The sequence below is a fragment of the Nyctereutes procyonoides genome, unplaced genomic scaffold (genome assembly GCF_905146905.1).
Source record: "Nyctereutes procyonoides isolate TBG_1078 unplaced genomic scaffold, NYPRO_anot_genome, whole genome shotgun sequence".
Taxonomy (NCBI): domain Eukaryota; kingdom Metazoa; phylum Chordata; class Mammalia; order Carnivora; family Canidae; genus Nyctereutes; species Nyctereutes procyonoides.
Window position 1 is genome coordinate 2230330 of NW_026575151.1, and position 14226 is coordinate 2244555.

Below are 14226 nucleotides of genomic sequence, written 5' to 3' on the forward strand. Positions count from 1 at the left end.
GCACATCTTTCCTTGCTTCCAGTCTCATTGAGTGTGTTCTGGTGTCATTTGACAGTATTTAAACCCCTATAAATTGGTGACACCCTAGAAACAAATATATCCAGCATTTCCTTTCAGGAAGAAATGGCCTCTTGTTGTCCTTCTGATAAAAAACATCAATAAATTATAGTTGTAATTATTTCACTATTCTCCAACCCCCAAGCCTCCTATAGGTGAGAGCCACTTCGTAGGAAAGCTGATTCTAATAGCCATCTTGGCAGTCATTGTCATCTTGATCCCCAATGGGTTTGTTGTGATAAGTGTCAACTATTAATTTTCTGCTTTCTATCTCAGTGTTTTTTGACTGGCCATCTTCCTCACTGCTTGATTTGCTCTCAGTTGAGTTGCTGTCTTCTTTTAATTTGCTGCTGTCCTGAGAATCACTGGCATCATCTTCCTCAGACTGGCTGTCCTGCTCAGACTGGCTTTCTTCACTCTGGCTCTCTGCTGAGGCACTGTGAGACTGAAGGTCCTCCTGGCTAGAACTGTTCTCCTCAGTGGACTCTGGGCTTTCCTCTGAGGATCTGAGGCTTTCGTTGGATTCACTGTCAGCCTGCTCCTCTGTGGATTCACTTTCTGAACTGGAGGGTTTATTCAAGCTGTTCTCTTCACTGGAGTCACTATCTTCCTGATCTGAGTGGTTGGTGGTGTTATCTGGGTTGTCACCCCTGGACTCAGTCACTACCTCTTCCTGAGATTCACTACTATTTTCTTGAGATGGGAGATCCACCTCTTGACTAGACTCACTACTGGGGTCTTGTATGTTTTGACTGTCTTCTTGGGACTGATTCTCCTCACTCTCTTCTACAGATTCACTCTCACTGTTTTCCCTGGATTGGCTGAGGCCAGTTTCTTTGGAGTTGGCATTTTCTGTTGAGTCACTCTTGACTTCTTCCACTGTGTTGCTATCATCAAGCTCACCTATGTCATCTTCTTCAGAAATGCGGGATTTTCTGAAAATTTTCCTCCTGGGATACTCCATTGATTGGCTGTCACCTGAATCCTGAGTGCTTGCTTGCTCATCACTGTTTCCTTTTGATTCTTCTGATTTGACACTGGCACTATTCATTCTGGAGTTGCCTCTCTCATTCCTGATAGTATCTGGATCATCATTCTGCATTTCTTCATCACCAAACTCAGAGCCATCCCCGTGGCTACTATCCCCTTCACTGCCACCTCCTACCCAGTGTTCCTTACTGTCACTCTCTTGAACAGAGTCACCTCTCTCAGGCCTGCTGTTCATCTCATCCTCATTGTCAAGGTCCCTGCTCTCACTGGTGGTATCTTGGGCACTATCTTCCCCTAGTGGGGGACTATCTTCCCTGGATTGTGTGGAGTCAGCTGAGTCTTCATTACTTTTGAGTCTGGATTTTCCTCCTTGTCTTTCTTCAGGTCCTGGGCCATTGTCATCATCTCCAAAAGTGTCATCTCCACTGTCATCTTCATCATCATCTTTATCATCTCCTTCTTTTCCTCCACTCCTAGAGAGGCCACCAGCTGGTCTATGCATATATTGATGATCATCAAGGCTGTCCTCCGATTCAGCACTGTCACTGGAGTCTTCATTTGCCTGGAGTTTGGGGTTAACAAACATGGTCAGTACTCCAGGGGCTGATATAGAGGGTGTTATCTGGGCTTTCCTACTTTTTTCTTATGTCTCTCCTTCTAATCCATGATCAGTTTTACTGCTCAATAACATCTCTGCCAGGGTTAAAGAAGGAAGGAAGAGGAGTTGTAACTCAAGTCATTCCATTTTGTATAGGCACAATTTACTCAGTGCTACAGAAACTTCCTTAAAAAGTTATATAGAGGGGTACCTGGGTGGCTCAGTTGGTTAAATGCCTGCCTTTGGCTCAGGTCATGATCCCATGGTCCTGGGCTTGAGCCCTGCATCAGGCTTCCTGCTCAGCAGGGAGTCTGCTTTCCCTTTCCCTCTGCCAGTCTCTCTCTCTCTCATAAATAAATAAATAAATAAATCTTTTTTTAAAAAAAGCTCTATAGAAATCATATTTATGAAACTCAAATTATATTGTAAGTCTGATTCCTGGAAGAAACTCTCAGAGATTTTTTTTTTTTTTGCATGTTTAAAGAGATAGTTTGAAATACTCATCAAATTGTTTGGCTTTTAGTTTTAAAAAATATTGGGTGAATTTTGAAATGACCCAAATATTTTTTTCTTTTCTTTTCTTTTTAAGATTTTATTTATTCATGAGAGACAAAAAGAGAGGCAGAAGCACAGGGAGAAGCAGGCTCCCCGCAGAGCAGGGAGCCCGATACATGACTCCGTCCCAGGATCCCAGGGATCACGACCCCAGCTGAAGGCAGATGCCTTCAACATCTGAGCCACCCAAGCGCCCCCAATTTTTTTTTCCTCTGGTGGAGGGGCGGGGAATGTACTAAGGCAGTAGAATGAAACCTTTAGCTAAAATGAAAGTAACATATTGTGGTAACATATACATCTCACCTAAACCAAATTTACACCTCATTCACATAGGCAGAGGGTTGCCTGTAGAAGGCTTAGCTAGAAGACTGCAACTTGTAGGACTATAGGGAGGCTTAGTTCTAAGTGTGAGTTCAGAGAGATTATCCTCATAAGTCAAACAATTGGATGCTCTACACAGATAAGGAAAGATAAGTGAGTCTTCATTCATTATGCTCTGGAAAAATCTGCTCTCTTTACCATACCCTAAAGCAGAGCATTCTTGCCAAGTTTGTTTTCATTTTTCCACTTGTCCCTATAGATCAATGTTTGACTTTCCAGTTGAGAGTACAGAATGATGACATCTCTTCCCATTGCTAGAGTTTACACTGGTATGCTGGAACTAAGCATCTTTTTAGCTCCCCATACCTCAATAGGCACATATTGCATCCTTCTCGGCAGGTACAATTACTCTCATTTGAGACCTCAGAGAATATTGAAGCAATAAATCAAACATCTCCAGAAAACATACCCCAAATCTATGCTTATAAATTTCTAGAATGTTCCTCAGACAAACCTTTAGTAAATAGTGAAAAAGACTAATAATTCATCTTCCAACTTGTTAAGTATAGAATACAACATGGATCAAAGCTTCAGTGAGAAATGTGATTCCTGGATCTCTGGAGCCCCAAGGGTTTGAGTTTGGTTAAAATGATAGGACAGTCAAGAAAGTAATGACATTTAGTTTTAGGAAAATGAATAAAAAAGAGTGCATACATTAGAGAATGAAAGCCAGTTTTTTATTAACAGGAATATAACTATAAGCCAGCTTTTCTCATTACCTGGGTCACCGCTGAGACTATTTTAAAGAGAAATCATTATTAAAGGAGCTGTTTCATTAGTTTCCTGTTCCCTCCTCCATCAAGATCCTTAACATGGAGGAGGTACATAGGCCCAGCAGGTACTTCTTGTTAACCATAAAGTTTTCTCTGCCTGATCTGAACCACTCTAATTGTAAAAGCAACATTTTAGAATGATAAATGAGCTATTATTTGTCTAATATAGTCTATGGCCGTGTGTGTGTGTGTGTGTGTGTGTGTGTGTGTGTGTGTGTGTATGTGTGTATTCTTTTTAACTAGAGGACATTTGGGGCTACAATGTCTACCAAACTGGCCCCTGTGATAAATATGGAATGAACAGCATGTCCACGTCTGAACTCTCCCACTCATTTTTCTCTTCTTACTTTTTGGGATGATTTAGCTAGCATAACCAATGGTTAGCAAGTATTACATTTAGGCTGGTTGCAGGTAATTTAATCTAACATCATTTCCTTCAATTCCTAAGAAGCCTGAAAAGTTAAGAAAGGTCTGTTTAATTACCTGTTCCTCTGAGCTAACTTTACTTTCTTCCGATGACTCACTGTTCTCCTAAAAGGAAAAAAAAAAAGTTGTTTGTTTTCCCTTTTAGTAATTACCAAGGAAAGAAAAATACACGACATATACATCAATTGCTTGTGGTTTGGATTTACTGCTGTCCAAATGGCCTAAAGTGATGAGAAGAGTGTTAAAGTAAATTTACTGTATAAGATGTCTAGGACAGAAAAATGAATGAGATAGTTACCAAAGGTGGTGTTGGCGTCTGAGCCAAGTGATCCTGTAAAAAAAGGAAGGAAAATAAGTTACTCCTTCACAGATGGATATCTTGCAGATATTTAAAATAATTTTAGATGATTTGTTTTTAGTTTCTTGATATATATTTTATATTTACATGAGTAATGATAACATTTTTTTTAATTTTTTATGATAGTCACAGAGAGAGAGAGAGGCAGAGACACAGGCAGAGGGAGAAGCAGACTCCATGCACCGGGACCCCGATGTGGGATTCGATCCCGGGTCTCCAGGATCGCGCCCTGGGCCAAAGGCAGGCGCCAAACTGCTGCGCCACCCAGGGATCCCAATGATGACATTTTTATGGTGAAATGGCTAAAAAGAGAAAGTGAGATGGACTGATGGCCTGGAAAGATCTGTGATCTAACAGACCTAAAGGATTTTTGGGTTTCTGATACTTCACTCAGAGAAAAATATACTTTCTTTGAAGCTGGTTGTTTATACAACCTAAACAAAATGTAACATAGGAAAAAAAACAGCATTGGAATTTAGAATCCAGTTTTAAGTCTCAATTAGCTCTTTGTTTTTGTTTTTTTTAAAGATTTTATTTATTTATTCACGAGAGACACAGAGAGAGAAGAGAGATAGAGGCAGAGACACAGAGGGAGAAGAAGCAGGCTCCATTCAGGGAGCCCGACGTGGGACTCAATCCCGGGTCTCCAGGATCACACCCCGGGCCGAAGGCAGGCACCAAACCGCTGAGCCACCAGGGCTGCCCCTTGGTTTTGGTTTTAGCCCTGAAAACCAACTGTCTTGGTTTTAGTGCTGAAATTTGCATGTTCCAGGAAAACCCTAAGTCTTGGATAAACTGTGATCTTTGGTCACTCTGTGTGAATCTGGGCAATTCACTTCATCTTTCCAATGTCAATAAGAATATTAGTAACCACTGTGCATACTCCACAGAGTTGCTGTGAGGATGAAATTGCAAACATTTTGAGAACTGTTCAATATGATAAAACTAAAGAAATAAACCATTTTGAGGAATCCCTGGGTGGCTCAGTGGTTTAGTGTCTGCCTTTGGCCCAGGGCGTGATCCTGGAGACCAGGGATCAAGTCCCACTTTGGGCTCCCTGCGTGGAACCTGCTTCTTCCTCTGCCTGTGTCTCTGCCTCTCTCTCTCTCTCTCTCTCTCTCTCTCTCTCTCTCTCTCTGTGTCTCTCATGAATAAATAAATAAAATCTTAAAAAAAAGAAAATAATCTATTTTGAAAACACCACTTTATAAAATTCAGTGGTAGATAAAATTGAATTGAGAAGGCCATTATACCTTTCTTGAATCACATAAGATCACACACACACACACAAAATAAGCCCGAAACTAATTAGGCATAGTTCTGATTTATTTCACTTTTTTTATCTAATAACTTTAAGATTGCCTGAGCCACCTCTGGTGCCTTCTCTGCATCTACAATTCCTCTTCCTCTTGAGCAAAATCCCAAAATCCCTGCTAAGCCATGGGTGTGAAGATGCAGAGAGTAAAACAGGAAGGAGCTGCTATCAACATGTCTTCAACAAACCTCTCAGCAATGCTAGGCAGCGGTATGTCCCCAGAGGAAAGAGCTATAATCACTTTGCCCTGTGACACTACATAAGTCTTTGCCCTGTGACAGTACATAAGTCTTAGCCCTGTGACACTACATAAGTCTTAGCCCTGTGACACTACATAAGTCTTTGCCCTGTGACACTACAGGCAGGCACAATGGCAGACCTTCAGAAATAACTCTGTCAGTTATCATTTGGAATTAAGGGATGGAAGGGAACAAGACATTGGTATTTTTCTCATGCCAAAGCTGAACTTGATAACCTAACATATTTATGGTACTCTTAGAGTCTATGGTTGAATGAAAGACAGGATCTATAGTGGCTGCTTTTCAATTAACCAGCCTAAGGACATCTCTGATGCAAGTTCATATAAGAAATCCTGCAGTGCCAATTCCATCCGCAGGCAGGAGCAGAACCTCATCTCAAGCCTTGACATTATCTGGCAACCACTAATGTTGTTCCTAAGCTGTATCATATGCAAAAGCCAGCAGGTAACAAGGTCATTACCAAAACACTCTGACTTAGCATAAAATTTTAAGCCTTACTTGTAGTTTCAATCTTGAGAACCTGTTGCCCTCTTAGACTTAACCCCTTCCTAAAAAGGTTATAACACCCTGATAGAGAATGTGGATTCTGGAGCCAGAGTGACCTGGGTTTAAAGTCTGGCTTTAACGCTTATTAATTATGTAACAGACTAGGTTATTCTCTGTGTCTCAGTGTTCTCATGTAAAGCACATAGAACAGCCTGGCAATGGTTCTTGAGTTCTTGAGAATTAATCACTATTGAGTTATTCAGAGTCAACACTAACAATTATTCCACAGACTCTAATATCCTCTCCTTCTGTCTTTTTTCACTTTCCAGGACTTGACCTCCTGCCTACCAGACATCTCCTGGTAAAACAGATTTGTAGTCCTAATCCTTTAATAACATTCTTGGTTCACTGTCATTCATCCCCTTCTACTGTGCACATCCATTATGAAAGTAAACCTAAAGGGAAAAAATGCCTCCTCACCAAATTATACTATTAAGTTGAAGTTGAAGCATTATATGAACTAAATGTTTTCACATGAACTAGAAATTATAGCCCTTACTACTTATATCTTAGGTTATTAATGTGTTCATTAAATCATTAACAGTTTCAACATTTGCAGCAGAGCCAAATTGGTTATACTAATAATATATTAAATTAAAAATATTTTTTAAAACTTTATTTCTACTCACCTTCCATTCTTCAGAGCTCTCAGATTCAGTATTTTGATACCTGGCTACCTAGAAAATTTAGTACACATGATTAGCCCACAGAGAAAATTCCAAGGCAATAGCTATTAGCACTATGCATACTTAGGAGCAGTGGTAGTCAAATTTTAGCATGAATCAGAATCAGCTGGAAGCCTTTTATTTTGTAAAAGATTTTATTTATTTATTCATAAGAGACACAGAGAGAAAGAGTGGCAGAGACACAGGCAGAGGGAGAAGCAGGCTCCATGCAGAAAGCCCGATGTGGGACTCGATCCCAGGTCTCCAGGATCACACCCTGGGCTGAAGGCAGGCGCTAAACCACTGAGCCACTGGGGCTGCCCAGCTGGAAGCCTTTTAAACCACAGATTGCCCCATCCCTAGAAAGTCCTGCTCAGTAGGTCTGAGGTAGGACCCAAGAATTTACATTTCTGACAAAATCCTAGCTGATGCTGATGCCGCAAGTTGGGGGATGGCACTTTCAGAACCACTGGTGATGAAGAAAAATGAGAATCATAGCTATATGAATAAACAGAGTAAGGAATAACTCGGATGATGTTGTAAAGAAAACAGCTTCCTAAGAAACCACTATTTTCATCTGATTAGAACGTATACAGCCAACTTGGCTTATAGTCAGTGAAAATTGTGGAATTTGGGATATAAAAGGTTTATTTCATATATCCTTATTCTGATACTTACTGGGAGTGCACAGGACAACCCCCAAAGGAACATAAGCAGGATGCTGGTCTTCATAGCCGGGTCTGACACCTTTACCTGTGATGAAGAACAGAAGATGTTTTCCTCTGTGCTAAAGAAATATAGGAGCTTTAACTTTTTAACAGTTTCTTCTATTAAAAAGCACAACTCATCCAAATGTCCATCAACTAATGAATAAATAAAAGGTACTGTAGCCATACAATGGAATATCATTCAGTCATAAAAAGGAATGAAATACTGATACATAGCTACAAAGTAGAGAAACCTTGAAAACATTATACTGAGGGAAAGAAGCCAGGCACAAAGACCACATATTGTATGATTCCACTTATATGAATTGTCCAAAACAGGCAAATCTAGAGAGAAAGTAGGTAAGTGCCCAGGGCTGGAAGAGATGAGAGTTTGGGAGTGCCAGTTAAGGGGTGAATTTTGGAGGTGATGAAAATGTTCTAAAAGTGATTTAGGTGAAGATTGCACAACTTTGTGCAGTGGCTAAAAATTATTTAACTGTACACTTCGAGTGTGTAAAGTATGTATTGAATTATATCTCAATAAACAAGTTAAAAAGAAATCTTACTTCTAAGAGATTAAGAGATAAATTGGAAACATTTCAATGAGAATGCCTATAAGCACATCTTCCCTAAACATAAAATATGTTAAATAGAGGAAAAACTAAAGAAAGAAGAATAGAGAAATTTCTGACCATTCACTTCTATGATAATTATGCACCTTAGTATGGCATAGCAACCTGGCAGATATACACATAAAACAAAATTTAATGATACCATTGATGGGCATCAACATTTGTCTACACACACACACACACACACACAAATTGCTTCTCAGTCACATTTATAACTTCATAATAACATTTAGATAAAATAGACTGATTTTAAAAAATGTTTCTTAATCTGAAGAAGTGTACTATGGCAGGGTTCGTATTACAATTCCAGAAAACTCTTAATGTCTACTGTGCTACAATTGGTCATGCATTATAGATAGATTATGCTAAATCCTTTTAAATGTCATTTGTGTTACTGAAGGATCTCAGGAAGATTAGAGGTTTGGGATATACTTGTGAATCACACTGAGTGAAACATGCCAAATCAAACTGTATTTTCCTGGATGGTGGTTTCATTTCACACTTCAAGAACTGGTGATTTGAAAAACAACTTGTTCTATATCTAAAAATAGATGTACTACATGCTAATATAAAAAGTTGTTGAAATGATTTAAACAGAAAATTACTTGCCCTGCACTTGTAAGCCCTGTGGCTGCCCTAACCAATTTGTCAGATGGACTTCCATACATTTTGTGGAAAATCCTGCAAGTTTATTTCAGACTTCACTTTGGTTTTTAAGGTGCTCCAAATGATTTTAACCGCTGATCTAGAAAATAAGAATACATAGCTCACTAATGTCTGAATATGCTGAATAGTGCCTGCAACATGGCATCAAAAGTCATTTAATCTTATTTTTTAATTTATTCAAGAAAACAGTAGAATTCCTAAGAAGACTAAGAATGTTCCTCATTTCTATGTTGATACAGCTCAAATAGTCCATAGATCTACTCATTTTATATCATCGACATTAACCCACTTCAACAGTTTATTCTTCATTTGTATTTTCTTTATTCTAATTCAGCATAGTTCATATTAGTCTTTATATTTTGATATTTTCTTTTTCAAATCTGCCTATATTAACAGAGAAAACATAAAAATTCTCAACTACATCTAAAACAAGCCTAATTCAAAAAGATATTACTTCTGAAAGAAACCAGAATATCTTACATCCCAAAATATGCCTCTTTCAAATAAAATTATTTTGAGCTAAAGGCCCTTGAGAAACAGCAGATGCAAGAAAGATCTATGATCCTCCTTTTTCTTTCTAAAAACAGGAAACTCTCATATGAAAGGTGTACTCAGAGGAGGGAAGACATCTCATCCTCAAAGATGAAGGGTCAAGACTGAGAGAAATCTGTACAAACAAACCTTGTTAAACTAATTCTATCTTCCCAATCACTTCCCTACAATTTACTGCCCCAACCTAAGCCCCTTTGCCTTGTCAGTTCTTCACAGAAGTATTGTTTCTTTATCTAAAAGGTAGAAAAGCTTTCTGCTCTGGTCACTCCTTCAGGTCTTCATTCTCTTATGAAGGCTAACATGTACATGTAAAAATTTTAATAAAACTTTCATGCTCTTCTCCTGTTAACATGACTATGTCAGTTTAATTCTTAGGCCAAATGGGGATGCTACAAGAGCAGAAGAAAAATTTTCCTCCCCTCTATTTCCCTTAGTTCCCATAATCAAAACTTTTTGCTTTAAGTTCTTAAGTTCATTTCTTAAGGAAAGGAAAGTTTCCCCTAAATATGATACTCTCAAAATAATTACATGCCTATGGTTTTGGTGTCATGGGTCAAAGGAAAATTAGGCTGTTTTTAATTTTCAAAGTGAAATTTGAATAGGGTGATAATCTCATGATGTTCTGAAAGCTAGCAGTATCCCGAACTCAATACAAGGCCAGTAAATACTGAGTTCTCCTCTTGTTTTTTTGTCTTGTTTTAGTTTTTTGCTTCTCTTTTATCTAAATAACAAAAAAAATTAAATGATGCTCTACACTAATGAATGTTGGACTTTTTACAAAGGAAATGTGTGCTTCCAAGTTTCTTAGGGATGTGAATGAAATATTATGAAACATAAGAGAGATGCAGTAACTTACTTGTGCTTCTAGAAATACCATTTAGCACCCTAACCTACAGCAGTAATTTCCCAAACAAAAATAAAAGACACCTTGGGGTCCTGAAAGAGCTAAAGTTGCCTCTCATAGAATATAGTCTGCCATCAAGCATTAAAGGAAGTCAGATCTTAAACCCTATATTAGGCTCTCAATTAGTATTTTTATAGAATATAAAATATGTATACATGTATTAGAATTAAACTGACATAGCCTTGTTAGCCTTCATAAGAGAATGAAGACCTGAAGGAGTGACCAGAGCAGAAAGCTTTTGTGAAGTGTATTCCAAATGAGAGCTGCAAACTTTCATAAACTTTTTAGCTACCATCCTGAAAAGGGTAGAAGCAGTTATGCAGTAACCCTATTCTGAGTAATTAATTAGCAAAATAGCTACAAGCCTGAAAGAGACAAGTCCAGAACCTCAGGTTCTTTTTTGGTGCTTAGTAAATGTCATTTCTACATTGTACATGCTGTCATCCTACAATGAAAGCAGGTGACAAAAGGAAATCAATAACCTCTACTTGTGTTCCATCTGCTTGAAGGGCAATGTATCTAAGAGATTTTCAACCTTTTTCATTTTTTTCCCCAGAGTTGAAAAGACTCATAATGTTTGAGATCTGGAGTAGGGAACTACAGTCCCTCTCTGGCTACTCTCAAGTATAGCCAGAAATTCTTTGTCCTTTCAAGAAAGGAAACTTGTTCTGAAATTTCCTCCAAGTTAAGATTCACTTATAAAGTATATAGTTTCTTTTATGTAAACCGAGATAAAAAAAAGGCACATCAAATGAAGGAAATAAAAAATTGAAAATCATAGGCTCAATTTATTATGTTGAATTTGCTTATTTTTGACTTAGTATTGTTAGCTTCAATAATACAATAAACAATATACCCATCCATTAGCAATCAAGAAATACTATTGATAATATCCTGTGAGCCAGGCACTGCTCTAGGTGCTGAGTATACAATAGTGTGTAATAATGATAATTAGCTAGTCTTACAAAAGTAAAATTATCCAAACCCAACCAACGAGAACTTCCATTAACTAGGACTTATTTCATTATTAGTCTTTGAAAATAAAATGGAACTTGGCCAGGATATGAATTCTATGAGGAATTCAGAACACCAAACAAATAAGGCAATAGAAGTATCCAATCATTCCTATTATACTTATCTTATGTCAGTTATAATCAATCCCACATCTTATGCCTTCAACCACAGTAAAATAACTCCAAGGTGCCCTAAAATTCAACATAGATTTGGAAGGCCTCTAAGCATCTGAGGCACATTGATCCACATTACCATTTTGGGGTAGGTAAGTGACTAATGCCTTCAGAAAATTGTTCATACATTTTAACCAACCACATCAAAGTAGGATAGTCTGTTTGACCCCCAGGTACACAGAAAGTTATGGTTCACTAGGAGTTAGTACTCCTAAAGAAGACAGATTGAAGTATTACTATTACACATGGGATTTTCTAGATGTCATAGAGAATGCATTACCTGACCACAATTTCCATTTTATGTTATGGAAGACAGACACTTCTGATACAGATGAAGTGGAATTAATGCATCAAATAGAAATACATACAGATTGGAGTATATATATTGTTTAGTCTTCGATACTTAAAAGACAGTTATGTTCAACATTTTATTGAATTCTGTTTGTGAGGCATCAAACTAGCATGAATAAATGATAGAAAAGCACTGTAATTATCACATCTTTGGTTTCTTTCAATGGTCTTAGCATCTTCTTTCAGTTATTCAGTTCATAATGAATATTAGGATACTATCTAGATGAATAGCATTAAATGGTTTTTAATTTAAAAGACCATATTTTGGAAGTCCTGCCAGTCTAGTTTAGATTCTTTCATAATGTTTTGTAGGCTATGAACATCACCATATCTGTGAAATCTAAACCTAAAAGTTTTATTTGTTTTGCTAATTAAAGCTAACCTTCAAAATGACTTTCCATCTGCCTCCTGTTCAGTAAACTTTCCCTTTCAGGAGTACTATGCAGAGATCTAATTAAAGTAGTGCTGAGAAAAACATCTGGCTCTATTGACTTAACATGTCATTTCAATGTCATTATTTGCTGTAGCATAAACAACAGGCACAAAAATGGGAATCATTTTAACACAAGGTTTAGTTCTCTCCATCTTTCTCTGCATGGCATAATACCTCTCAACATGTGTACATGTTTAATTTTCTCCAAGCGTAGCAGAAGTCATTTAAAAAAATTTTTTTAATGAAAATTTCTTACCCTCTTCAGTTCACAAAGACTTTTCCTCAGAAGTCTCAACAATGAGGCGGAAGTTCTCAGAGAGGAAATTTATGCCCAGTGAAGCCACTCTTGTGTTGATGTTCTGATGTTCACTCCTCTGATGGTGCAGGAATTTAAACTCTACTTCAGCTCTTCATAGCCAATCAACCTCAGGCTGGGGGTGACTGACATCACAAGGTGTCACCGGGACTCCAGTACACCCACACTTCCTCCAACCTGCAGAGGCAGATTTTCCCTAAAAAGCTCTTGTGGTTCTCAAATGACTAGACTAGTTTCCATTAAATTGAAGATCTTCCTAAAGCTTTATTTTGATTTCTAAATATATGTCATTCACATCCATGCAGGCTTATGAACATTATAAACAATGACACTGTCTTCCACCCACTGATAGATCCCAGCAGACACATGGATGGGAAAAGGAGAGTCAAGGAGTGGGTAGCAAGTTTCCTGTTAATGTACATTTCCGGGTTGTACATGAAGAACCTCCTAAAATACTAGATTTGCCTAAATTGTTAGTGTTGAGAATATGAGCTTTTATCCTTTCCCTTCTCATCTTTTAACAACCTCTACTATTTATCTCCTTTTCCTCTTATCTCCCTACCCCCATATACACACAAAGTTCTAAAATTCTTAGTAATCTAATGAAGTATTACTTACAGAATTCTGTGGTGATTGGAAATATTAAAGCACCACACTGAGTAACTTTTGTTTTTAACCAAAAAATAATTTAAATCTAACACTCCATTATTGCCTCCAACTGCTTGCCATATTTTGGATTTAACTCTGGAGACTCTTTGAAATCAGAACTGGATTAAGGGGAAGCTTAGTTGGGTGGCATACAGAGAAACTAATTTCCAAAAGACTCTCTGCCATCCCTGAAAATGTAATGAAACAGATAACATAGTCTTTGCCAGGGTTCTTGAGGGAGTGTACTGAAGATTGTAGGGAGCCAGAAGTGAGGTGGCATCTCCCAAGGAGCATGATCAAGTAACAAAAGAATGACCACTGAGTAACTGGTTGAAGAACATCAGGGGTGCCTAGGTACCTCAGTTGCTTAAGCATCTGACTTTTGATTTTGGATCAGGTCATGATCTCAGGGTTGTGGAATTGAGCCCCACCTTGGGTTCCATGCTGAGGATGGAACCATGCTGAAGACCTTCTACCTCTCCCTCTGCCCCTCCCCCTCCGTTAAAAAATAAAGACTATATTACCAGAATTTAACTTCCTGGAGAGTGGGGATGTTTGTTTTGTTTACTGGTATATACCCAGGACTGTAATACCCAGGTTCCTGAATCATAATAAGCATTCAACAAATACTTTTATGAATATCTGAAAAGATTGACTTTAAAATGGGCCAATTTATTAGTTTGTGCGATACCTATATGACTCACTCTTTTTTGAATGCATTAATTATTGTTGGAACTTTTAATAGATACTCCTATGCACCTGGTTTTAGAGAACTGGGGTACCCAGCTTTATTCAGAAAACAAATATAAACTATATGGATTTTTAACTTATTCAATGTGAACTGCAGTGAGGGGGAGGGGGCAAAAATGAAGAGAAAGGAGTCTACTTCTGTATAAGGTGTATCAG

General features: G+C 38.0%; 1 protein-coding gene across 1 annotated transcript; it reads right to left on the minus strand.

Annotated features, from left to right (window-relative positions):
- Positions 1-241: 241 nt before the first annotated feature.
- Positions 242-7656, minus strand: DMP1 (dentin matrix acidic phosphoprotein 1). Its single transcript, XM_055313216.1, has 5 exons — positions 7599-7656; positions 6889-6932; positions 4079-4111; positions 3838-3885; positions 242-1609 (listed from the first exon to the last, which is right to left on the minus strand). Exons 1-5 carry the CDS (start codon positions 7654-7656, stop codon positions 242-244), a joined length of 1551 nt encoding a protein of 516 aa, XP_055169191.1.
- Positions 7657-14226: the final 6570 nt, after the last annotated feature.